Below are 27,069 nucleotides of genomic sequence, written 5' to 3' on the forward strand. Positions count from 1 at the left end.
ATAATGGCATCATACCTACTGATTAAGTATGTAAAGCCACCCATATACATTACATAGCTGTCAACCAAATGATGCTTCAGATCATTTCACCAATAGCCATCTCAGCGGACTTTCCAATACACAGGAGCGAGTTTGGCCAAACATTCTTGAGTTCTCTATGAGAAATCCACCATCTGAGACGACGGGCACTGCCTTATCTCCAGGAGTACAATGTGATTGGCAATTTCAAATCGAACATACGCAATCGACATCTCCCTTACCAATTGCCAAAGCCAAACACATTAGACCTACAGCTGAACCCGTCGATATTGGTGGGCACAAACAACAGTCTAATGTATTCAGGGAGCCTCCCAACTCTACACCAAAGCAAGATCCATTTATGGACTGACAATCCTTTTGTTCTTGGATAGATAAGTCACTGTCAAAGGAATCCAGGTGTGACTCCCTCATAGAGAACCATACAGGAGCCAAGGACTCCTGTGTATGGAGGAGTTGGGAAAGATAGCTGCCAGCCAAATGATCGGATGACAGCTATTTAATATATATGGAGAGGCATTACATGATCAAATAAAATGTCAAGCGTCACATATAGTGGTGTAAAGACACAAATCACGCATCTCTGTCTGGCAGTCTGATGGATAAGTCTGGGTTTGGTGAATGTCAGGAGAATGTTACTTGCCTGACTAAATTGTGCAAAAGTTTGGTGATGGAGAAGGGATAATGCTGTAGGGTTATTTCTCAGTGTTTAGCCTGTTTCAGTGAAGAAAAATCTTAATGCTTCAACATAAGAAGACTTTTTTGGAAAATTGTATGATTTTAACTAAAGTATGTGAGAATGGTTTCAGGAAGGCCCTTTTCTATTCCAGCATTACCAGGCCCCATTGCACAAAGCCAGGTCCATAAAGTCATGGATGGTGTAGAAGCACTTGACTGACCATACAGAGCCCTGACCTTATCATTTTTGGAATGAACTAGAACAGAGATTATGAGCTAGGCCCTCTTCTCCAACATCAGTGGCCTGACCTGGCAATTTATATTCTGGATTAATAAATAAAAAGTCCCACAAACACACTTCAAAATGTTGTAGAAAGCCTTCCTGGAAGAATGGAAACTGTTGTAGCTGCACATGGAGGCCCAACCTAGGAATTCAGAATGGGATTTCATAACGCTCCTGTAGGTGTAATGTGTGGGTGTTCCATTACTTTTGTCCATATAACGTATACACAGATATATATTTACACATATACATAGAGCATGAGTGGCACCTGACTATCTGTACCTGATAATGCCCATACAACATATGGTTTTAGCTATTATCGTAAAGGCCTTGGTGGACCTTTATCTATTTTCAGTCTTGTAACTAGGTAACCATGTAAAAGTGTAGTATATGTTGGAGAGACCTATTTACCTCTATGTTGCAAAATGTTTAGAAATAAACCAATTAACAGTATTGGAGAATAAATTGCAGTTTCCTAATTTAGCGGCATTAGTTAAATCAAAATTCATCAGAATGTCACGGGTATTGCTACTACTTTGTGACAAGGTATTGAATAAGTATTGTGAGAAATGTCCTTAATGAAAGAAGAGGTAAGGGTCCATGAAACCCGGAGAAAATATGTTAGGGAACTGATACTGAATGAAGACACATATAACTCCTAAAAACAAGTAATTCCAGGACATTTTTATACTGTAAATATTACTGAAGAAGAAAATGGTACCTGTGTTTCGGGAATTATAGGGCTGTCCTCTGGGGATGATCGAAAGAATGTTGACAAAGGAGATGACACTATGATGGGGTTTGGTCTAATAAAACCACTCAGATCACAACTTGGTATTTCATTCTGTTCCTTTTTCATCACCAGGGTATCCATGACATAAAAAACGTTCCATGGTATCCACACGGTGTGGTATTGTGTGAGGAATGGAGCTCTTTCGAACATAAGTGTAAGCGATGCTCCGCCATTAGCAACCAGATCAAACCTGGGAGAAGAAACAGATCACTCTGAGGTTTAATGTAATAAAACGCTAACAAACTCCTAAAAGTACCAAAGAATCATGATGCAAATGAAAAGAAGCAGAAACACCAAACTGGCAGATGCGTTGTTCCTAATGATCGAAAACATCACGCCGCACGGACAAAACTGGCCTTCTGGGCCTAAAAATATTGATTTATTTTCCTGTAGATGATAACTTTTATTGTATCAACATGAAAATCGCATCAGACATGTAGTTTGTAGGCCACAATGGTCCAACTTCATTCCATCGCATCTGGCAGAGGGCTCCCAGAACCACAAGAATCTCAGCAAATTTTCTAATTTAGTACTTATCGTCTCCTAGCATCTTAGTTCTAGCCTAGAGATATAAAAAAGGATGCAGTGCCATTATACCCAGGAACCAGCCAGGTTGCAGAATGGATTTTAGAAAAAAGAATAGACCCACATAAACAAGAGCTTAGGGACATTAAGACAGCCTGAGGGTAGGATTTGTGATCATATATTTTGAATCAGGGATAACTCAGTGCTCACTAACAATGCTAAATTAAATACATGGATCAAAATGTGACATATAATTAAATACGGATGCAGAATCAATGATGTTGCGGAAGGGAATATCAAATATGTATATAAATGAATGGATAATTTTAAAACCATTCCAATATTATGGGACCCAAAGGACTTATCTTTATCGTCACCAGAAGACGGGGCTCTGTATTCATGAATAATTACAATGTGGATTGAATTATTCTCTGACACTATCGTTTATATGGCGTTTTTTATATTTTCTGTGTTGTTTTATGCTGCTAAATCAATGATGTTAATGCATTTTATGAACTAAGATACTCAAACAGAGTTTTCTTTATGTGAAGTGGATATGACACAATATCACACTTTTAGTACAGTGGTTAGGGACTACTTTTAGCAAAGCTCAATTCAACTTACAGGTGAAAGTTTTAGCTGAGAAGCAACAATTATGTCCCCCTGGGAAAGCAATGATTGGCCTAAGGGCTGACTCATGTCATGTTAGACCCTTCCAATAGCAAAGCTATTAATATGCAACTGAAACACCATGGAGTGCACTGATTTAAATTGGGAATGTTGCCTATTGTGAACCCCCAGCAATGTCATGCATTGGCATATGTCGCTGATGCTTAAAAAACAATATTCAACTACACAGCTCTATGCAATAGGTATACTAAATCTCCAATGGAGGTTAAATAAATATATATATATATATATATATATATATATATATATATATATATATATATATATATATATATATATATATATATATATATATATATATATATATATATATATACAGTTAGGTCCAGAAATATTTGGACAGTGACACAATTTTCGCGAGTTGGGCTCTGCATGTCACCACATTGGATTTGAAATGAAACCTCTACAACAGAATTCAAGTGCAGATTGTAACGTTTAATTTGAAGGTTTGAACAAAAATATCTGATAGAAATTGTAGGAATTGTACACATTTCTTTACAAACACTCCACATTTTAGGAGGTCAAAAGTAATTGGACAAATAAACCAAACCCAAACAAAATATTTTTATTTTCAATATTTTGTTGCGAATCCTTTGGAGGCAATCACTGCCTTAAGTCTGGAACCCATGGACATCACCAAACGCTGAGTTTCCTCCTTCTTAATGCTTTGCCAAGCCTTTACAGCCGCAGCCTTCAGGTCTTGCTTGTTTGTGGGTCTTTCCGTCTTAAGTCTGGATTTGAGCAAGTGAAATGCATGCTCAATTGGGTTAAGATCTGGTGATTGACTTGGCCATTGCAGAAGGTTCCACTTTTTTGCACTCATGAACTCCTGGGTAGCTTTGGCTGTATGCTTGGGGTCATTGTCCATCTGTACTATGAAGCGCCGTCCGATCAACTTTGCGGCATTTGGCTGAATCTGGGCTGAAAGTATATCCCGGTACACTTCAGAATTCATCCGGCTACTCTTGTCTGCTGTTATGTCATCAATAAACACAAGTGACCCAGTGCCATTGAAAGCCATGCATGCCCATGCCATCACGTTGCCTCCACCATGTTTTACAGAGGATGTGGTGTGCCTTGGATCATGTGCCGTTCCCTTTCTTCTCCAAACTTTTTTCTTCCCATCATTCTGGTACAGGTTGATCTTGGTCTCATCTGTCCATAGAATACTTTTCCAGAACTGAGCTGGCTTCATGAGGTGTATTTCAGCAAATTTAACTCTGGCCTGTCTATTTTTGGAATTGATGAATGGTTTGCATCTAGATGTGAACCCTTTGTATTTACTTTCATGGAGTCTTCTCTTTACTGTTGACTTAGAGACAGATACACTTACTTCACTGAGAGTGTTCTGGACTTCAGTTGATGTTGTGAACGGGTTCTTCTTCACCAAAGAAAGTATGCGGCGATCATCCACCACTGTTGTCATCCGTGGACGCCCAGGCCTTTTTGAGTTCCCAAGCTCACCAGTCAATTCCTTTTTCCTCAGAATGTACCCGACTGTTGATTTTGCTACTCCAAGCATGTCTGCTATCTCTCTGATGGATTTTTTCTTTTTTTTCAGCCTCAGGATGTTCTGCTTCACCTCAACTGAGAGTTCCTTAGACCGCATGTTGTCTGGTCAGAGCAACAGCTTCCAAATGCAAAACCACACACCTGTAATCAACCCCAGACCTTTTAACTACTTCATTGATTACAGGTTAACGAGGGAGACGCCTTCAGAGTTAATTGCAGCCCTTAGAGTCCCTTGTCCAATTACTTTTGGTCCCTTGAAAAAGAGGAGGCTATGCATTACAGAGCTATGATTCCTAAACCCTTTCTCCGATTTGGATGTGAAAACTCTCATATTGCAGCTGGGAGTGTGCACTTTCAGCCCATATTATATATATAATTGTATTTCTGAACATGTTTTTGTAAACAGCTAAAATAACAAAACTTGTGTCACTGTCCAAATATTTCTGGACCTAACTGTATATGGATAGATAGATAGATAGATAGTTTGTTTTTCTTTTTGCAGGGGGTGCTCCAGCTGGTGAATGGAGCCACATTTAGCCCATATTCCTTAGTATACACCAAATCAATAGCTCTAGTTTGGTAACTCAATTTAACTAGTAGTGGCTGGGTATTTGTGGTAGGGGGTGGTTCATTGCCAAGGAAGTACACTGATACCTCTCATAGCGCTCACCTGAGCTGCCCCCTTTCTGATGCTTCCTTTGTGCCTGTATATCCGTTCATCAGCTCTTCTCTGCCTCTCTTTTTTTTCCTTGTATTTTGGACGCCTTGCCTCATCCTACTTTGGTCTATCCATTGTCTTCTTCCATCGCTCTTGTAAATTGCCTTAGGTCCTTTGCAATCCTTTAGGCCCTTTGCACTCATCAAAATGCACAATTCCCTCTCCTTTGGGGGTAGAAGTGGGCCCCTCACCTTTTGGGCCCCTGTGTGTCTGTACAGGTTGCACCAATGATGTCTCCATCCCTGGTTATCACTGTAATTTATGGATAGTCTTTAGTGCTTCCCCAGGTCTCTTTTACGGTGCATAACTGTAACATCTTGAAGACCACTAATAGCACGTGTCTCTTGTGCTCATTGAACTGTTTTGTCACAACATTTTAGTTAGCAACTACAAATATAAATGTGATGGTTGCCATATGCAGATAGGGTCCTAAAATGGGACTAAGCTTTCCAACATCATTACAGATCAATATAGTAAACCATAAAAAAGTAAAAGTACTGTCATTGAATTTTACTTGAATGAACATTTTCTACTTGCCCAATCACAAAGGCTACCTCCACCAAGTTTTTACATTTGGCAAACTATAGTCTGTCCCATCATTGAGATAAAGAACTGAAATACATATTATACTGGGGAAAATATAAATCTATCTTGTCTCCATCTTCATGTAGATGGAGACAAGGCAGAAGAGAGGAAGGAGAAGAGTGCAGTTGTAAGAACAAACCGTGGCACTACAAAATGAATCATGTGCCCAATAAAGGGAAAAATTCATGAGCCCATGTAACGTTCTACTGGTTGGGTAGAAATCTGCTGCTCAGACTAGTGGACATGATTTAATGTAGAGTTACTAATTTCTGCATATAGTTTTATTTAAAAGATAACACAAACTTTGAAGGTGTCTGAAATCGTACGGGCTTCTAATAATTACATAATAAAAAGCTTTCCTGTAAATGAAAGAGCATTGCAATAAAACATGACATTTCCTACTTTTATTATGTGCACTCCCTGTAATTTATAGGCATATGCACTCACATTCCATCTTGGCGTGTGATCGTGTATCCATAGTTCGGGTAATGCTGAAATGACACATTGACTCCAATGAGCGGTGTTCCATCAGCTGTGAGAACCTGGCCTCGAATTACAGATGCAAGGCTGCGGGGAGAGAGAACAGAAGACATCGGGTTATGTACACACTTGCTTCTGAGATGTGATTCATGGCATAATTCTCCGCTTCGCTACCTCAGGTGGTTCAGTGTAAAGTTCCTGCATCATAAAGCTGCCCAATGGTGAGCACCTCTAGCTGGAGCAGAAAAAACACAATAAAATCTTTGTGCTGAAGTAACCTTTTCTAGATTAACCTTTTATCTTCTATTCAGTGCTGAAGAGCCTGAAACATTGTTTCCGGGGATAAAAACCTTACATTGGAACCACATACTACATTTGCAATTGAAAAGTTTTTATAGAATATTCTTGGAACTGCTGGAATTTTTGAAACTTTAAAATATCTGAAAGAAACTTTTTTCCTTATAATTTCTCCTACAGACATGAATTCCTCTTTTAATGTTCAACATCACTCAAAGTCGAAATAGTTGAGTTTGACGGCGGTTAACCCTTGCACTTCCTTTTCAGGTTGGTAAGAGATGATGACCCTCATACTGTAGAGCCCCTTTATCTACATCTGGAGATTCTAGTCAATAATGAATAAAAGTCAAGTTTAAGTTTTCTCAATAAAAAATATATTTATCAAGGAAATGGGGCATCTTGTTTCCTGTAGGTCAGAGGCAAAAAGAAGAGAGCAGCTAATGCCGTACTTTATATATCTCACCGATATACCTGCTTCCTGAGCCCCACTAGGGGAGGCTACACATGGGTAACTATGTGAACATAGGTTAGTATAGTATAATAATGGTGGAACAGTTGTGTGCTGTGCAAAGGTTCCAAGGTGTATTGGTGTATATATTACACTTGGCACCTGGGTCTATATACAGTGTGTCCACCCATATCCTGTCCACCGCCATTAACTTGAGAATGGCTGCAGGTATAGGCATAAAAGTGGAGTCTAGGTATAGTAAGGTAGCCATGTGCCACCTGGTGGAAAACAACAGAGTTAGCATTTTTATCTTGAAAACGGAACAAGATAGAGAAAAAAAGTGAATTAAAAAATTGTAGGGCATCATTAATTTAATACGAATCGACACCTTGCATACAGAAATGCTTTGATATGAAACCCATGACCCCCCAAAACATTTAATGCTGGTCACGCATATGGCGCTCATTTAACTTTGATGCTCAAAGTGGCCACCGTCAGCTGCAATGCACATCTGGACTCTGGACAGCATACTGTATCTTGCTGCACGTTGTGCAATATAGTAGGTGACACGTTTGCACAAGCATTGGTGATACGTCGTCGTAGGTCCTGCAATGTTGGTGGAGGGGTCGCATACACCTGCTGCTTGACATGACCTCACAGAAAGAAGTCCAATGGGGTCAGGTCTGGTGAGCGTGGAGGCCACTCCACGCAGCCACCATACCCAATGATTTGTAGGAAGGTCTCCATGACGTATCGCTTCACGTCCGCAGCCTTGTGAGTTTTACACGTTATAATCATAGTATTTCTATATGCAAGGTTTCGATTCGTATTGAATTGATGATGCCCTACAACTTTGTAATTCACTTTTTTTCTCTATCCCGTTTCGCTAACGCCATTCATTTCTACCAGGTGGCACTATAGATGGTTTCATTGCGTAGCGCATGGCTACTTTACTATACCTAGACTACACTTCTGTGCCTATAGCTGCAGCCATTCTCAAGTTAATGGCGGAGGACAGAATATGGGTGGACACACTGTATGCTGGACCAAAAAGGCTCTTCTTCATTTTAAATGGACATTGGCTGATTTATTCCAAAACTGAGCTATACTTTGATGTGGTCATAAAGCAGCTTAGAGAACCTTAGGAAAAGAAACAGAGATACAAACTGAATCAAGATCACTGGTGGATTCACTAGTCGTAAGACATTTTGCTATATATAGTGAAGCAGAAAGACTGTAGAAGACAACAACATCTTTTTAAACAGTTACAAACATTATTTTTAGCCAAAATACAAAAATTGAAAGGAAACCTAGCAGCTAATATGGATTGTTGGGCAGCATGTATGAGAACTGGTTGTATGAATCATTTCAGACATATACTGATATGTTGCAGAGAAAAAGATATTTCAAATGCTGCCAGAAATTGAGCTGCACAGGAAACTAATCAGACAGGAGTGCTCCCAGGGGAGTCTACCCATCCTCTGCCCTAGATTGACAAGTCTCTTTCATACACAGGGGTCCTGGGTTCAAATCCCACCAAGGACAACATCTGCAGGAGTTTGCATGATCTCCCTGAGTTTTCGTGGGTTTCCTCCCACAATCCAAAGACATACTGATAGGGAATTTAGAGTAAGGCTGGGGTCACACGAGCACTGCTGCGAGTGCATCGTATGACACTTGGCTCCCGCTCTGCTGGAGTGTAAGCTGAGTGTCATGCCACTGTGATGCGATCCTGTGATCACAGCACGGCCGCGGAGGACAGGGCAAGCGCTGCGGAGGAGAGGGAGGACTAATCTCTCTATCACCTCCATTATCAGCTGATCCGTATATCGCACTGTACTCCGGTGAAATGCGAGTGCAGTGCTATGTTTCTCTCGCACCCATAGACTTGTATAGTTGCGAGTGAAAATGAATCGGATTCTACCTGCAGCATGCTGCAATTATTTTCTCGGTCCGATTAGGGCTGAGAAAAAATTGCTCATGGGAGCTACCCCATAGAGTAACATGGAACCGGGTGGAATGCGTTTATCGCAATCCAATTGCTCCGTTTTTCTTGCCGTGTGTCCTTAGCCTAAAGGAGATGAAGCTGCGGTAAGGTCCTGGTGTAATCCACAATGGATCCAATGTGGATGTAAATAAAACTTGATCTTATTCACATGAATAAGATGGTAAAACTACACAATGCACTTCAGCAGATGCTTTTTTCTGCTACCTATGCATAATTATGCTCTGAATGTGGAAAACAAAGATACAGTATATATATACTGTATCTTTGTTTTCCACACAGTATATATATATATATATATATATATATATATATATATATATATATATATATATATATATCTATATATATATATATATATATATATATATATATATACTGTACAGTGCCTACAAGTAGTATTCAACCCCCTGCAGATTTAGCAGGTTTACACATTCAGAATTAACTTGGCATTGTGACATTTGGACTGTAGATCAGCCTAGAAGTGTGAAATGCACTGCAGCAAAAACGAATGTTATTTCTTTTTTATTTTTTTTTTAAATTGTGAAAAGTTTATTCAGAGTGTCATTTATTATTCAACCCCTCAAACCACCAGAATTCTGTTTGGTTCCCCTAAAGTATTAAGAAGTATTTCAGGCACAAAGAACAATGAGCTTCACATGTTTGGATGTTTGGATTAATTATCTCTTTTTCCAGCCTTTTCTGACTAATTAAGACCCTCCCCAAACTTGTGAACAGCACTCATACTTGGTCAACATGGGAAAGACAAAGGAGCATTCCAAGGCCATCAGAGACAAGATCGTGGAGGGTCACAAGGCTGGCAAGGGGTACAAAACCCTTTCCAAGGAGTTGGGCCTACCTGTCTCCACTGTTGGGAGCATCATCCGGAAGTGGAAGGCTTATGGAACTACTGTTAGCCTTCCACGGCCTGGACAGCCTTTGAAAGTTTCCACCCGTGCTGAGGCCAGGCTTGTCCGAAGAGTCAAGGCTAACCCAAGGACAACAAGGAAGGAGCTCCGGGAAGATCTCATGGCAGTGGGGACATTGGTTTCAGTCAATACTATAAGTAACGTACTCCACCGCAATGGTCTCCGTTCCAGACGAGCCCGTAAGGTACCTTTACTTTCAAAGCGTCATGTCAAGGCTCATCTACAGTTTGCTCATGATCACTTGGAGGACTCTGAGACAGACTGGTTCAAGGTTCTCTGGTCTGATGAGACCAAGATCAAGATCTTTGGTGCCAACCACACACGTGACGTTCGGAGACTGGATGGCACTGCATACGACCCCAAGAATACCATCCCTACAGTCAAGCATGGTGGTGGCAGCATCATGCTGTGGGGCTGTTTCTCAGCCAAGGGGCCTGGCCATCTGGTCCGCATCTATGGGAAGATGGATAGCACCGCCTACCTGGAGATTTTGGCCAAGAACCTCCGCTCCTCCATCAAGGATCTTAAGATGGGTCATCATTTCATCTTCCAACAAGACAACGACCCAAAGCACACAGCCAAGAAAACCAAGGCCTGGTTCAAGAGGGAAAAAATCAAGGTGTTGCAGTGGCCTAGTCAGTCTCCTGACCTTAACCCAATTGAAAACTTGTGGAAGGAGCTCAAGATTAAAGTCCACATGAGACACCTAAAGAACCTAGATAACTTGGGGAAGATCTGCATGGAGGAGTGGGCCAAGATAACTCCAGAGACCTGTGCCGGCCTGATCAGGTCTTATAAAAGACGATTATTAGCTGTAATTGCAAACAAGGGTTATTCCACAAAATATTAAACCTAGGGGTTGAATAATAATTGACCCACACTTTTATGTTGAAAATTTATTAAAATTTAACTGAGCAACATAACTTGTTGGTTTGTAAGATTTATCCATCTGTTAATAAATCCTGCTCTTGTTTGAAGTTTGCAGGCTCTAACTTATTTGCATCTTATCAAATCTGCTAAATCTGCAGGTGGTTGAAGACTACTTGTAGGCACTGTATATACACCATGTGCAGAATTATTAGGCAAGTTGTATTTTAGAGGATTTTTTTATTATTGATCATCAACTATGTTTTCAATCATCCCAAATGACTCATGCATATCACAGCTTAATATTTTTGGAAGTTGGAGCTGGTTTTTTTTAGATTTGGCTATCTTAGGAGGATATCTATTTTTGCAGGTTACTATTACTGTGCAGAATTATTAGGCAACTTAATAAAAAACAAATATATTCCCATCTCACTTGTTTATTTTCTCCAGGTAAACCAATATAACTGCACAAAATTTAGAAATAAACATTTCTCACATGCAAAAACAAAACCCCAAAAAATTAGTGACCAATATAGCCACCTTTCTTTATGATGACACTCAACAGCCTACCATCCATAGATTCTGTCAGTTGCTTGATCTGTTTATGATCAACATTGTATGCAGCAGTCACCACAGCCTCCCAGACACTGTTCCGAGAGGTGTACTGTTTTCCCTCCCTGTAGATCTCACCTTTTATGAGGGACCACAAGTTCTCTATGGGGTTCAGATCAGGTGAACAAGGGGGCCATGTCATTATTTTTTCATCTTTTAGACCTTTACTGGTCAGCCACGCTGTGGAGTAGTTGGATGCATGTGATGGAGCATTGTCCTGCATGAAAATCATGTTTCTTGAACGATACCAACTTCTTCCTGTACCACTGCTTGAAGAAGTTGTCTTCCAGAAACTGGTAGTAGGTCTGGGAGTTGAGCTTCACTCCATCCTCAACCCGAAAAGGTCCCACAATTTCATCTTTGATGATACCAGCCCATACCAGTACCCCACCTCCACTTTGCTGGTGTCTGAGTCGGAGTGGGGCTCTCTGCCCTTTACTGATCCAGCCTCTGGCCCATCCATCTGGCCCATCCAGAGTCACTCTCATTTCATCAGTCCATAAAACCTTTGAAAAATCAGTCTTAAGATATTTCTTGGCCCAGTCTTGATGTTTTATCTTATGTTTCTTGTTCAAAGGTGGTTGTTTTTCAGCCTTCCTTACCTCTGCCATGTCCCTGAGTATGGCACACATTGTGCTTTTTGATACTCCAGTAATGTTGCAGCCCTGAAATATGGCCAAACTGGTGGCAAATGGCATCTTGGCAGCTTCACGCTTGATTTTCCTCAATTCATGGGCAGTTATTTTGCGCCTTTTTTACCCAACACGCTTTTTGCGACTCTGTTGGCTATTTGCCATGAAACACTTGATTGTTCGGTGATCACGCTTCAAAAGTTTGGCAATTTCAAGACTGCTGCATCCCTCTGCAATACATCTCACAATTTTGGACTTTTCAGAGCCCGTTAAATCTCTCTTCTGACCCATTTTGCTAAAGGAAAGGAAGTTGCCTAATAATTAAGCACACCTTATATAGGGTGTTGATGTCATTACACCACACCCCTCCTCATTACAGAGATTCACATCACCTGATTTACTTAATTGGTAGTTGGCTATCAAGACTATACAGCCTTGAGTAGGACATCATGTATAAAAAGTATCATGTGATCAAAATACTCATTTGCCTAATAATTCTGCACACAGTGTATATATACAGCTCTGGCAAAAATTAAGAGACCACTGCAAAATAGTCAGTTTTTCTGAATCTTTTTTTTATAAATATATTTTTAGTAAAATAAAATAAAATTTCCAAGCAATACATTTTTTATTTTCTAAAAATGAGAAGTGGTCAAAATAACAAAAAAATGCATTGATTTCAGACCTCAAATAATGCAAAGGAAACAAGTTCATAATCATTTAGAAACAACAATGCTAATAATGTTTTAACTCAGACAGAGTTCAGAAATCAATATTTTGTGGAATAGCCATGATGTTTAATCACTGCTTTCATGCATCTTGGCATGCTTTCCACCAGTCTTTCATATTGCTTTTGGGTGACCTTATGCTACTCCTGGTGCAAAAATGTAAGCAGTTTTTTTTTGCTTGGTGGCTTGTGACTATCCATCTTCCTCTTGATTACATTCCCAAGGTTTTCAATGGGGTTCAGGCTTGGAGATTGGGCTGGCCATGACAAAATTTTGATGTGGTGGTCCTTCATCCACACATTGAAGCTGTGTGGCATGGCACATTGTCCTGATGGAAAAAAACAGTCCTAAGGGTTGGGGAACATTGCCTGAGCAGAAGAAAGCAACTGTTTTTCCAGGATAACCTTCTATGCAGCTTGATTCATATGTCCTTCTGCCCAATTTCTAAAGAAAGGTAATCTTCTCTGATGAGTCTACTTTTCAGCTTTGCCCAACACCTGGTCATCTAATGGTTAGACGGAGACCTGGAGAGGTGTACAAGCCACAGTGTCTTGCACCCACTGTGAAATTTGGTGGAGGATCGGTGATGATCTGGGGATGCTTCAGCAAGGCTAGAATTGGGCAGATTAAATTTTTATGCCACACCCTTGGCCTATTTCTAAGGTACAAGTAGACAACCCCCTTAAGGAACATATTAAACAGTAGTGTTCTAATGGAAAATATTGGGCGCTTCTTTTTGACTAATATCAGTAATACACAATACACACATTCAGTATCTTATCTTGTACATTGTCTTCCACGCTATACCCCATATGGACAGAACTGCTAAATGTACAGAAGAACACAGTAAATTGTCACCACTGACTACCAACTGCACATGATTAACCCACCAATAAAGAGAAATAGCTGGTCACGTCTTAGACAGAAGAAAGAGTCTTCCGCACGTTGACAAGTGATGCAGATGTAAGTCTGCAGAATTATTTCTCTCTAAAAGGCCTAATATTATCTAATGAATGGCAAGGTACTAAATGATTAGTCCATTCATTTACAGTAGCTATAAAAGCTCTCATAGACGAATAAACCTTCAAGCTTTCGACATGTCAAATATCTGGCACTTGCATGGAGAAAAGTATTCTTTCCAATTAATTTTGCAGCAATTGGTACATCTGCTGGGAACAGGAAGCGAGAAGATTTAGAGGGGGCAATAAGGAACATTTGTGCAACAACTTTTAATCAACTGCTGTGCCTAACTGCATTAATACTGTTAAATTACCTTAGACCCAGGAGTTCTAGTGTAAATCATCTTCCTTCACTCAGCAGGACACAAGGCACCTGCTCTCAGTTACTGCTTGTATTTCACATCATTACCGCTTCAGTAAAATACCAGTCAGGCGGATTATGAAATCAGAGTTTCATAATGAATGTTTTCCTTGCAATTTGTATTAATAAAATGAAAAAAAAAAGCAACCAAAAAAAAAAAACAACTTTAGAAAATAAGCACTTAGGAATATTCAGAGACAGTTCCATCACAATTCTTGAAAGTATGCATTCGGCATTGCACATATTGGATTTTCACATTCAGAATATATCAGACTGATGTCATTAGCACCTCGCGAAGGTAGAGAGGCCGAAAATGGAATTCAATGTATTGCAAGGACATCTGGAACTAAATGTGTTGAAATAAACAATAGAAGTAAAATGGGAAGATAGTTCCAAGCAGACTTTGAAAAATACGTGTGAAGAACAGATAGATTGAGGAGGCCGGGCAGAATCTGAATAAACAGGAAACTTCTTACAGTATGCATGAAATTAAATAGCACCTAAAAAAAAATCAAAGATGACTACAGGTATATAAATAATACTGTACTCTTGGGACTCGTTGAGTTGTAATTATTTTCTTGGTTTAAAAACCCATAATTAGGAGCAGATACAACATTTTCTAGCTCATTGAGAGGAGAAATAACATAGGAATGGGAAGAGGCATATTACACAAGGTTGTTTGGATGACAGGTCAAGTATTTCAGTAAGGGGATTTTTCCATGTCATATAGTAATGGTACATCGCGGGAAAATACTTTCATTTTAGGATCGATAGAATCTGACCTCTGGGGCACAAACCATTCCTGACAATATGGCGTCACTGGCTTTTCTAATTCTTCCCTGCACAGCGGCGCTCCTGTCCACCTTGCTGTGTAAGAATCTACAGCCTGACCCTATCAAGTAACTAATGCTTCCTGCAATTCCATGAATAATCAAATGGTTAGGGGCACTGGTCAGGGAAAAAAACAGTGAAAGGGGCACAATGCTACACAAATATTGAATCTTCTTCGATTTCAAAATAGTTGGGGCCCCCACAAATATGCCATCACTTTGTGAGATTATCAAATCTTTTGAAAGAATTACTTGCTTAATTTAACTTTGTCTTTTAATGTTTTATTACTCTGATTCTGAGTTATCTTAGTTTTCTGCATTGCAAACATATTGGATGACAGTTGGTGTCCTAGATAGATAACGTAACATGTACTACTTAGGATGAAAATGTACATAGATCTTTCCTTAGACGGAAGGTGTCACAATGTGCAAAATTGTTGTATGAAGTTGAGCCCATTCCCTTCAATAAACGGAATTCATAGTGGCTGAGAAAAGTCAATTTAAAGGGAACCAATAACCAGGATTTTCGTATATAAGCTAAAGCAAGTGCTATACTGGCACTATCAAGCTGCTTATCTATATATTAGGAATAGGTCACTGCTCAGACCTAAACAATAATTACTGGTTACCACAATAAAGTTTATCAACCCAAAGAAAAAGTGGTATGACTCCAATTCATTAAAATCACCATTTTATTGATACAATTAAGATAATTCACAACAAGGATCCTCAGTTTTAGGTAAGTTGTACGGTACACAAGAATGGATCAGTAAATATAATTTATATGAGGCACTAGTATATATGGTACAAATAACCACATATATTAAACATACTCAATTATAATATGATACTGTAGTTACATCGTTTGGTATAGTATATAATCTAGTGCAAGGAAGTATGTAATTACAGTTGAACAGTTATATAATTATGGTTAAACCCAGTAAGATTAACTGCATATGGGATAAGGTGCTCACAGTGAGATTAAATACATCTATATTAACCAAGTATGAACTAGCAACCTTTTATCACTTTTAGAAGCAGTAGATCATATAGTGCAATAAAGGGTTAACCATACTGACAGTGAAAGTGACAGTACCGCAGCAAAACAGTCCCTACGCACGTTTCACCTCTTCATCGGGGGACGTATGGGGACGTCCCCTGATGAAGAGGTGAAACGTGCGTAGGGACTGTTTTGCTGCGGTACCATCACTTACACTGGTCAGTATGGTTAACCCTTTATTGCACTATTTGATCTACTGCTTCTAAAAGTGATAAAAGGTTGCTAGTTCATACTTGGTTAATATAGATGTATTTAATCTCACTGTGAGCACCTTATCTCATATGCAGTTAATCTTACTGGGTTTAACCATAATTATATAACTGTTCAACTGTAATTACATACTTCCTTGCACTAGATTATATACTGTACCAAACGATGTAACTACAGTATCATATTATAATTGAGTATGTTTAATATATGTGGTTATTCGTATCATATATACTAGTGCCTCATATAAATTATATTTACTGATCCATTCTTGTGTACGGTACAACTTACCTAAAACTGAGGTTCCTTGTTGTGAATTATTTTAATTGTATCAATAAAATGGTGATTTTAATGAATTGGAGTCATACCACTTTTTCTTTGGGTTGATATGCTTATCTATATACCATTAGTGGTCAGCTCGGATGTTTAGACTTCCTAATCCAAGAAAGTAAACTTTAAAAAAATCATCAGCTTCTGCAGTGGCAGTTGCAACGGAGCAGTTAATATCTGGGTGGGTAGTCATATGGATTCCCGCCCCCTGCCTGTTGTTCCTCCCTCTCTCTGTTCTCTACGCTAATGTTACTATTCATCTTTTTCGTCACTAAGATGGTGTCACAGTTGGTGCCTGCGCATAGCGCTTATCTCCGGCGCCATCTTTATGAAGATCCTGGTGTCCTGGGGCAGCATGGTGTCCTGGGGCAGCACGGTGTCCTGGGGCTGCACGGTGTCCTGGGGCTGCACGGTGTCCTCTTCTGTTGCTAATCGCTTTGATCAGCTGTTTTCCACGCCTGTTGTGACCGCACACACTCCTGCGGTCACAACGAGAGCTGAAGAAGTGAGGGTGAATGGGCCGCCCTCTCAGCCGCAAGACTAGAATAACAGGGGGTAACACGATCTTCACAAAGATGATGCTGCAGATGAGCGCTATGCACAGGCGTCACCTCCGACGCCATCTTCGTGATGAAAAAGATGAATAGTATCATTAGCATAGAGAACAGAGAGGGGGAGGAACAAAAAGCAGGGGGGCAGAAATCCATATTATCTACTCCGTTGCAACTGCCACTCAAGAAGCTGACAATCTTTTAAAGATTACTTTTTTGGATTTGAAAGTCTAAACATCCGAGCTGATCACTAATAGTATGTAGTGCCAGGATAGCACTGGCTTTAGCTTATATACAAAAATCCTGATGATTGTTTCCCTTTAAAAGGAACTTATCTAAACCCTGCTGCCCAAACTACGAATACGATGAACCAGAGAACAGGTCAGTTATTGCAGCCATCTTTGTTTAATTTTGAAAGGCAGCAATGTTTCAGATTAAACATATGTTAAAATGGTGGCCGGGGATTATGTGGCTAGTCCAGGAGGTGGGATCTTGGAGGATTCCCCTGGTCAAGTCCTCTAGATAACAAGCCTCTCCTTTTATTCACAAAAAAAGAGACCGGTCAGTCCAGAGGGGCTAAAATTTTAAAGTATATGTTCTCTAAAGATGCTGCATCATTTCAGAGTAAAACATACATATCTGCAAAAACAGAAGCGTACTCTGCTGTGCCTGGTTTGGGTGGAATGAATCAGCTGACAGGTTTCCCTTCAGTCGTAGGATCAATGCTGTGTCTGCAATATACGTGGCCTTGTAGAAATGTCCTCTGAGACATGCTAGTACTTCCTTGGATATGATAAATCATATCTTGCATTAGTTTCATATGTACAGTATTTGCTGTGCAAGGACTATTGCAGAATAAAAACTACAAGAAGGGTTGTCCTTCTTAAAGGGGTTATCCACTAGTTGGAAACCCTTTCTCATACCACATGTCTGCCACCTTTAAAATAAAAAATCTTAATTACTTACCTGTAGTAATGGGATTTTCAGTAGCCCATGACAGCGGAACCTATCTCTCAGGTGGTGCTGTCATAGGCGAAGGGGAAAAAGCTTATACTCACCTCTCAAGACTGTGTCGTTCCAGTGGTGCTTACACTCGCTCTACAGGGCTCACATGACATTGGTACCTCATGCAAGCCTCGAGCCCAATCAGCACCAGCTTCACTCTCCCCAACTTCTGAAGTCTAAGTATTCTACAGAAAGTGAGCAGCAGTCGCAGTCCTGACTTCCTCTTGACTACTTATACGTCTGAAAGCTGGGACAGGAAAGCCAACACGGATTGGGCTTGGGGCTTTTGAGACGTACCACCCTCATGTGAGCCGTGGGAGAGCGAGTGCTTTCACCCTTTGAACAACGCTGTCAGCAGAGGAGAGTATAACCTTTGTTATATTAACGGTGGCAAACATAGTGAATGAGAAGAAGTTTTCCTAGTAGTGGACAATCCCTCTAAGAGCTTCACTGCCAATCGTTATATAAAAACACTTTTGCCCCAGTTCATCAAAGCAATTATGGCAGAATTTTGACATAAATTGTTTTTCATTTTGAAAAGTAAAAAAAAAATTGCATAATGCGGAATTTGCAATTTTTTTGGCATTTTGTATGGGTGGAGCTGAGGAAGAATGGGGGTGTGATGCCACAGGAGGTCTAATTGATGACAAGCTATCATGTTCCTTACATTTTTACCTTTATGACTGAACAAATGTTTGCTTTGCCAAAAAACTCAAAGGCGGCAGTCAGTTAGTGATCACTGATTGGATGCAGCTGTCACATGACATCACAATGTCACATGCTAGCCAGGACACCCAGCACTGATTATGCAGGAAGGCTGCCGGTCCAGGAGTGGTTTTTTTTTTTCATGTGTGCAAATGCACAAAGAAGAATTGATGCTTTCATGTGATTTGAAAGGTAAAGGGTGGAAATTGGTCACAACAGATAGAGATTCTAATTCAATTTCTCTTTCACTCATTTATTTTGCATTTTGTTAATTGTTAAAATTATAATATTAACACTTTTTTTTATAGAGCATTCGCACGGGAAACAGATTACATATCTCTGCGAAAATGAATAAATCAACCATAGACAATTCATCAAATATAGCACCAAATGAGGCTAAATATTAAAACATAACTTTTAATGTTCCTACATAAAAACATTCAGTGTAGAACATACACCCTAAACTGGAATAAAAACCATACAACAAATGCTCATATGAAGGAATGCAGACAAAAAAATGTGATAGTGATCACCTATGTCCATTATCAATCTGCAGGCCACAAAGATAGGGAATACCAATTCTCAACAAATGGGGACAATGGTCCTGTCAGGCAATAGCTATATTCCCATTAACATATACTGTAAACAGCAAACAATGGACAGACGTAGAACCCTCTCACAAATTAAGCAGAAGGGTCCTGTCCATAGCAGGCTCAGCGTCCTTGGATGGTGCTGTCAATGGGTATGCTGATCCATAAGGGGATATTATAATCACCCTAAACCCACAACAGCTCCTGCCCTTATAGTGGCAGTCCACAACTGTCCCTCACTGTGGCTGCACCTCTTCTGCCCAGACGTGCCTCCCGACACATTTCACCAAAGACATTGGCTCATAGGGACGGGGGGGACGACGACGACGCACTCAGTCATCTGCATACGGCCTTGTTGTGTGCAGTCCAATAATTTACATGCACACAATGACTTGTATGGGTGTGTTTCCTCTGATTAATTATCAAATGCATGCTGTGATTTTTCTCTAATGCCAAGTCGGCACTGTCCCATAATATAACAATGGGCCAAGTGCTATAAGAGATAGGTGCTATCCAATAGGTTTTTAGTCCTGGATTTGCTGACTTTTATATCAGTTTAAAATCAGTAATCACTGATCTGATTCAACTAGAATCAAGATTTCATCGGTGTGTAATCTTCACCTGACCATGGCCACGTACTGTACTGCTGCAACCAGATGCATTGCCATCTTTATTGCTTTGCCACTGGCACCAATTGTAAGTGCATCCCCCGCTGTCAGACTATGAAGAATTAGCTAATGTCTATGTTTCTGTGATTTATTGCAGTTCAATGTGCAATGAAGGGATTAGTTCATTGCATTTACTCACATTATTTTCATTTTTTGCCATTCTGTATAATTGCTTTTCGGCTTAACTTAAATGGTTTAATATTTAAAACTCACAAGTCAGCTAATATATGTACAATTAGAAGATGCTGGTTAATTTACTGACACAGACGTGTGTGACTTTGCTCTTTCTTTACATGAAGCGTACAGTAGCTGAAAATCAAGTCCCCGCCAAGTAACAGGTCTTGGTGATCCATTTTTAGCAGTAATGACAGCTTTACCTTTTATTGAAGGGGTTGTCTCCGGGTATGACATGGGTGCTGTCAGGTCCTATGAGGAAGCTGATCCTATCGTAGAAAGACCTGGCAGCCTGCTGGGACGGTGACTGCTGGCTCTGGCTGATAATGTCCTGTGGATCAGGTAGGCCTCGGCAGTACGGCTGATTCTGGCAGGCGCTCTGCAAGCAGCAGTCTGGGTCCATGCAGTCGATTAAGCCATCTGCCAGAAAAAAAAGCACCTTGATTGAATTCACACTCATCAGGATTATACCGTTCTTACTTTATTAACACCTTCAGCACTGATCTATATCAAACTCTATTCTGTTTCTATAAAGCTAGAAAGAGAAGTCATCATTTGTCAGAGAATTGATGCCGGGGATGCGCTAAGCTACCTTTAAATATGCTATGAAGATACAAGATATAAGGGGATAGGTCGATTTGATGTTATGTCTCTGCCTATTTGAGACGATGTAACCACACAAAGAGATCTTCTGGAGAGTCTGTGTTCTCCCAGAGCTGAATTTAATTAGATTAAGCAGTAGCGTGAGTCCTAGCTCAGAAGCTGACGACGTGCCACCGTAGCACATCTTCCACAGTTACACCAGCTAGAATGTGATTTAGATGCTGCAACGGTGCAGAGTTTAATAACCGTTATCAGTATGGTATCAGCAGGCCTGTGTCAGCAAGAGTGATGTAGAGCTGTCATACGCCCGCTAATTTAGCTTAGTAATGTTTCTATTCTAAAACTCAATTTTTGAAATGTAGCTACCCATTCTTTATATTCTTCGCAATGATGAAGATTCCAGAAAAATCTATATAATACAGACTTCTGAAATCACCACGCTGCACTTCTCAGATGAAATATAAGAAGGCATCTTCTAAGTGCCATCATAAGGTACCGGCAGAAGATCTGTCAGACAAAATAACACCGGCATTTCTCTACCCAGATGGCATGATATCAGCAGCTGAATATGATATACCCAATCCAAGGCTCCAAATAAGAAGTAATATGAAATATCTCTCTCTATCTTCTCCTAAACAGATATAAAGAAGCCCTCTATGATTTATTACAAAATAAAGTTCCCTTATTCTCGGGGGTATAATAGGGTATGGTTCCAAGGGAAAAATACTAGCATTTAGTAATTCATCTTTGTTAGTTTATAAAAAGCAAATGTACATCTGGCATGTAGTGTGTGGGTCATAAAAACTGCATGAGATTGACACATTCTGAACTAATCAGCTGGAAATGCATTTTTTACAAGCCTCTCTGCTGACATCAATCAGAGGAAGGATCTCATTTTCACCAGCCAAGATGCAGGGACATACTGTTTGTTATTTTTGTGTGGAGTTTATCAGCAACTTGCCCAAGCGAATGACGGATGGTTATGAATCTGGCTCTATAGAACTGGAGAAAACATTTCTCATTCTGTCTCCGCACGTCAGTAGCCTCTATTATCTAGTATAACCAACAGAAACCACTCGCCCTGGCCAAACTGAGCTCAAGTGAATCTGCGCTGGCTGACTGCTAGTTCATACTCCATTTATTTAACCCCACTGGGATGGATTGAAAGACAAGTCTACATAGTATTGTGGAAAGGGGATTGTTCACATGAGACTACGGTCAATAAGAACATAGACAATGTAGCATTATGGCTGGATACCAGACCATCATTAGAGGAGATTTACAGGTAGAGCTTCTCCCTGCCATCACAATCACTACCAGCATGCTATGGAAAGCAGAATGTTTCCAAGCAGTGAACTTTAAGCCATTATTTCCAACCTAACTGAGGAGATCAGGCTTGCCATACACATTAGATTATTGTAAAGGCTATGAACATCTTTGTTCAGAATTTTTCTGCTCATTTGTATCCTAGATACAAGGCTAAAAGGGATTTCTAGGTTTCAGTGAAATTTAGGTATTACTCTCCATTCTTCATCAAGGGAATTGGACGAAAGTCTAGTTGGCATGTGACCATGACCACCACTCGCGCAATCTGGCAATTGAAGGAATTCACCAATCTACAGTCCCTCTGTAAATTTGATCTTCAGGCTCGAAAAAAAAAACACTTTAGACAAGGCCTTCATTAAAACACCTTCCACCATTCTGCTGATGCAGAGTGTTTGAAAGTCCTTCATCTAGCTGAAAGGTCTATTAAAAAAATAAGAAAACCTTTCAGAGCTACTTTATTTCCCTCTCTGTTCTCTCAGTGTTAAAAATAACTCAAAGAAGGGGAGGGGATTGTATACAGCTCTGCAGAGGAAGGAAGAGAAAGTGTCTAAAGTCTTATGGAGAGCAGAGAAAACAGGCTATAGATAAAGAAAAACCCGGAGAAAAAGGAAATAAGTAATGTTCTGGAGCTTTACTAAAACATGAAGACAGTAACAAGTTGGATACTCAAAAACGTCAAATCCAGCCTATATTATAGGGAGAGAAACTGCCACAAGGGAAAGATCTGCCATTTGGATCAAATTGCAAATTGCATATCAAGGGGCCCCAATTCATCAAATATATTTTGCCCGAATTCTGGAATAGAATGCCTTGAAAAGTTGTAAAATTGTTGTGACTTTTGGCATTGCCACGCCAGTTTTTCCCAATTCTTCCAAAATGAGCAGAGTGAGATAGTTCGGGGTGGGGTGGGGGCGTCACATCACAGCTCATCTAATTAATGTTCCTTAAATCCAGCGTGCACCTCTTAATGAATGAGGTGTCTGACGCCAATGCTCCTTTCATCAAAACTGGCAAGAAAATCATCAGCCTTGATGCATGGGGGCCCATATATACATCTTGCACTGCTCAACAAGGTCCCAGCAGGTAAAGAGGCCCAGTTTCTCATTAAATCCAGCATACTACTAATTATTATATTGTATGTAAGGGACTGAGCTAATAAATTTCATAGCTTAAAAATTGGTGGATTGTTGCTAAGTCATAAAGGAATGCTGTAATATTGATCATATAAACTTTTTTTGCATAGAGGCTATCTGATGTGAAACCCCATTGTACATATTAAATCAGAGTTGTCATTTATATGGAGAAATTCTGGCCAATGTGTAGCCTATAGAGTTCCATACATAGTAAAGTTGCCTGAACCAAAATGTCAAGCATCTGATGGCTATAAGGGACTCTTGAATTTCCCCAAACATATGTCAGGTAAAAGATCGGGCAATTTCTATATGTCGTTTTTTTTAATTTTCCTGCTATCTGTAATTTGTTTTTCCTCTCTCATACAGAACAAGTCCAGAGCAGTCATGATGGAGCAGGAGCAGGCAAAAGCTGTCTGATGTGTATGGCCACCATAAAAGGAATCTGTCACCAGGTTTTTGACATCTAATCTACTGGGTTGCTTGTAGTAGTTCACTGTTTATCAGCAGGAGATAATCACTAGAAGACTGGTAAAATTGCTACCAGGTAGTCCTCCATATTCTTGTGCTTTTTATAACCTTGCCTGCACCACTGATTGGCAGCTTTTTGCCTATGCACAGTTTACAGTTTTTTCTCCCATGCCGATGATAGCTTAATGTGATCCCGGTGCTTATGGTTTGAGATACAGTTGCTGGTGAACTTCTGTGTGTTGTTTGGTGTGTGGTAGAAATTCTCTTGTCTGATTATTTCCTCCCTCCCTTTAGTTTCCTCCTGAGCATGTACTGTTTATACCTCTGTGAGTGATTGCTGTGAGTTTCAGTTTTGTTTTTTCCCTGTCTGTTTATTTGTGTGGGATTAATCAATCCTGTCCCGGCCACCTTCTGGGTGGAGGGAGGGGGGACAATAGACCAGGGTTGTTCAGGATCTAGGGGGAGGAAGGCGGCACAAACATTGTCACCTTCAGACATATCTTTGGGATCAGGGTCAGCTAGGGTTACCCTAGCCTGAGGGCCAGTTTAGGCTCCCCTGTTTCTAGTGATCCCATCACACACCGTGACATAAGTGACGCATAACTGGAATTAGGGTCTCTGCTTCTACATCATCCTGCTTTCATGACAAATTTCCTTTAAAAGGCTAAAGGTTTTACACTTATGCCAGAATTGTGTACTATAGACAGGGGAATATATTGTCAGACAGGGAAGTTCATTAACAGAGATTCATTTCTTCTGGCTATGTTAAGTCCACTATTCTCTATGTTACTTTTCTCTAATCTCTTCTAATCAATTAGTTTAGTAAAAATATAAATTAATAAGGAAATATTTGTTTGATTCTATAATTTCTATGCTTTTCATGATGGAACATCCTAATGATCTGTATATTTCCCAGAAGAAGGCAATGGCTGCAATATAATCAGAGATTTATAGGATAATCTAAACTTTGGCCTAGACTTCACAGGTAGGTATGTAGTGAAGACAATATAAAAAAGAATAATGCATATATTGATACACATTTGCAAGGCTCCATTCTCGGTTGAATGTCTCAGCAGGTTTGCCCTCATGATTGTCGAGTGGTGCTTAATGTGTGCCAATAGCACAAGCCGCTTGTTTAAGTAATTGTGTCGAGACACAGCTGCAGACTTATGGCAGGTCATTGGGTGAATCTCTTGGAAGTTTTGCTGCCCCCTGGAGTTTTGGGAATGGCGGCAATATGTATCATGGAAATACTTTGCTGTAGCAAATTGCGCTTAGGAGATTGGAATTGAAATAAATAAATCCCTTTCCTTACATAGGAATGCTTGTGTGCTGAACACAATCCAATCAGCTGCAGCTTCAAATAGCCAGAGCTGTAATCACGAACGGCACTCAAGGGCTACTTAAATAAGATGCAATATTCCTGTTCGAAATGCCTTTGAGTGGCATAACTGCCAAAGTCTACAGTATATGCTACAAATGTGGCCGGAGAAAGCACAAAATACTGGAACGCCTCTGGGAAGGAGGTAATAAAAGTACTCCTCTTTTATGGACTATGTTTATAAAAAGATTATAAGGATGTTGTTCTTTCTAAATAATACATTACTTTACTAAAGATATACAGATGAAACCAGAAGTTTACATACACTATCTAAAAAGACACATCTGCAGGTTTCTCTCACCATCTGATATGAAATCAGAATAAACCTTTCCCGTTTTAGGTCCATTAGGAACCAAGATTATTTATATTTGCCAAATGCCAGAATAATGAGAGAGAATGTTTTAAGGCATTTTTATTACTTTCTGCAGAGTCAAACGTTTACATACATTTCATTAGTATTTGGTACCATTGTCCTTAAACTGTATGACTTGGGTCAAACGTTTTAGAAATCCTTCCACAAGCTTCTCACAAAAGTTAGTAGGAATGTGGGCCCATTCCTCCTGACAGAACTGCTGTAACTGAGTCATGTTAGTAGGTCACCTTGCTCGCACCTGCCTTTTCAGCTTTGACCACAAATTTTTAAAAGGATTGAGATCAGGGATTTGTGATGGCCACTCCAAATCATTGACTTTGCTTCCTTAAGCCACTTTGTAACCAGTTTGGCAGTATGCTTCAGGTCATTGTCCATTTGGAAGACCTATCTTTGCCCAAGCTTGAAGTTCTTGGTTGACGCCTTGAGATGTTGCTTCAGTGTTGCCACATAATCTTCTTTCCTCATGATGCCATCTAGTTTGTGAAGTGTACCAGCCCATCCTGCAGCAAAGCAACCCCACAACATAATGCTGCCACCCCTCTTTTTCACAATTGGGATTGTCATCTTAGGCTTCAAAGCTTTTCCCTTTTTCCTACAAATGATGGTCATTATTGCCAAACAGTTCAATTGTAGTTTCGTCAGACCACAGGTGTCACGATTCTCTGTGCAGAGCATCTCACAGACTTGGAGATGCTCTGCAGTGCTTACAGATCTAGCAGTGTACCCATTCCTTTGTGCAGAGCATCTTGCCCCTGGAGATGCTCTGCGGCGCCGTCCTTGATTATGAACTAGCAGCTTGGTTACTACACAGGAGTCCAGGTTAGTTTTTGGGAGGTGCTGGTTACTCAGCTGTTCCACCTTTCTGGTGATTGCTCAGGCTTGTTTACGGAGCATGCTCCCCCAGAACTTTGCCAGTTGTATTCTCTGGCTCTGCAGTGTTGCTGTAATTTGTGTGTTGTCTTGTGTTCTGATTTTGGAATTCTGACCCCTGACTGTTATTGGACTTCTCTCTGCCCACTCCCTATTCCTGTCATGTTCTCCTGGTATTTTCACCCTCGGCTTGTGACCTGACTACATCCCTGTTTTCCCCTTATGATTATATGTGACCTCCTGTTACCAGACCCCAGCTTTTCTTACTACCCTTCTATCAATGCAACCCCGTAAGATAGTGACTAACGTTACAACAGGCCGTGTCTCCAAAAATTAAGATCTTTTTTTCTGTGTGTATTTGCAAACATTAATCTGACTTTTTTTATGGTTTTTTTTGAGTAATGGCTTCTTCCTGGCAGGAGTGGCTTTTCAGCCCATGTTGGTACATCACTCACTTCATTGTGGATAATGTCACAATCTTACCAGCTTCCGCCAGCATAATCACAAGGTCTTTTGCTTTTGTTTTTAAGTTGATATACATATATCTAACCAAAGCACGTGTCTCTCTGGTATTATTATTATTATTTATTATTATAGCACCCTTAATTCCATGGCGCTTCACAAGTGAAAAAGGGTATACATAAAAACTAGTACAAC

The 27,069-nt window shown here is 40.1% G+C and overlaps 1 protein-coding gene across 20 annotated transcripts in view; it reads right to left on the reverse strand.

Moving 5' to 3' along the window:
* TENM3 (teneurin transmembrane protein 3) overlaps nucleotides 1-27,069 on the reverse strand; it is a 1,857,795-nt gene that overhangs the window by 175,543 nt on the left and 1,655,183 nt on the right. For all 20 annotated transcript variants that reach the window (XM_075347175.1, XM_075347169.1, XM_075347170.1 and 17 more), the window contains 3 exons: nucleotides 20,462-20,678; nucleotides 6,268-6,387; nucleotides 1,719-1,980 (listed from right to left, as the gene is read on the reverse strand). In XM_075347175.1, coding sequence (XP_075203290.1) covers nucleotides 1,719-1,980; nucleotides 6,268-6,387; nucleotides 20,462-20,678 — 599 coding nt within the window. The remainder of the gene's footprint in view (nucleotides 1-1,718; nucleotides 1,981-6,267; nucleotides 6,388-20,461; nucleotides 20,679-27,069) is intronic.

The sequence above is a fragment of the Anomaloglossus baeobatrachus genome, chromosome 1 (assembly GCF_048569485.1).
Source record: "Anomaloglossus baeobatrachus isolate aAnoBae1 chromosome 1, aAnoBae1.hap1, whole genome shotgun sequence".
Taxonomy (NCBI): domain Eukaryota; kingdom Metazoa; phylum Chordata; class Amphibia; order Anura; family Aromobatidae; genus Anomaloglossus; species Anomaloglossus baeobatrachus.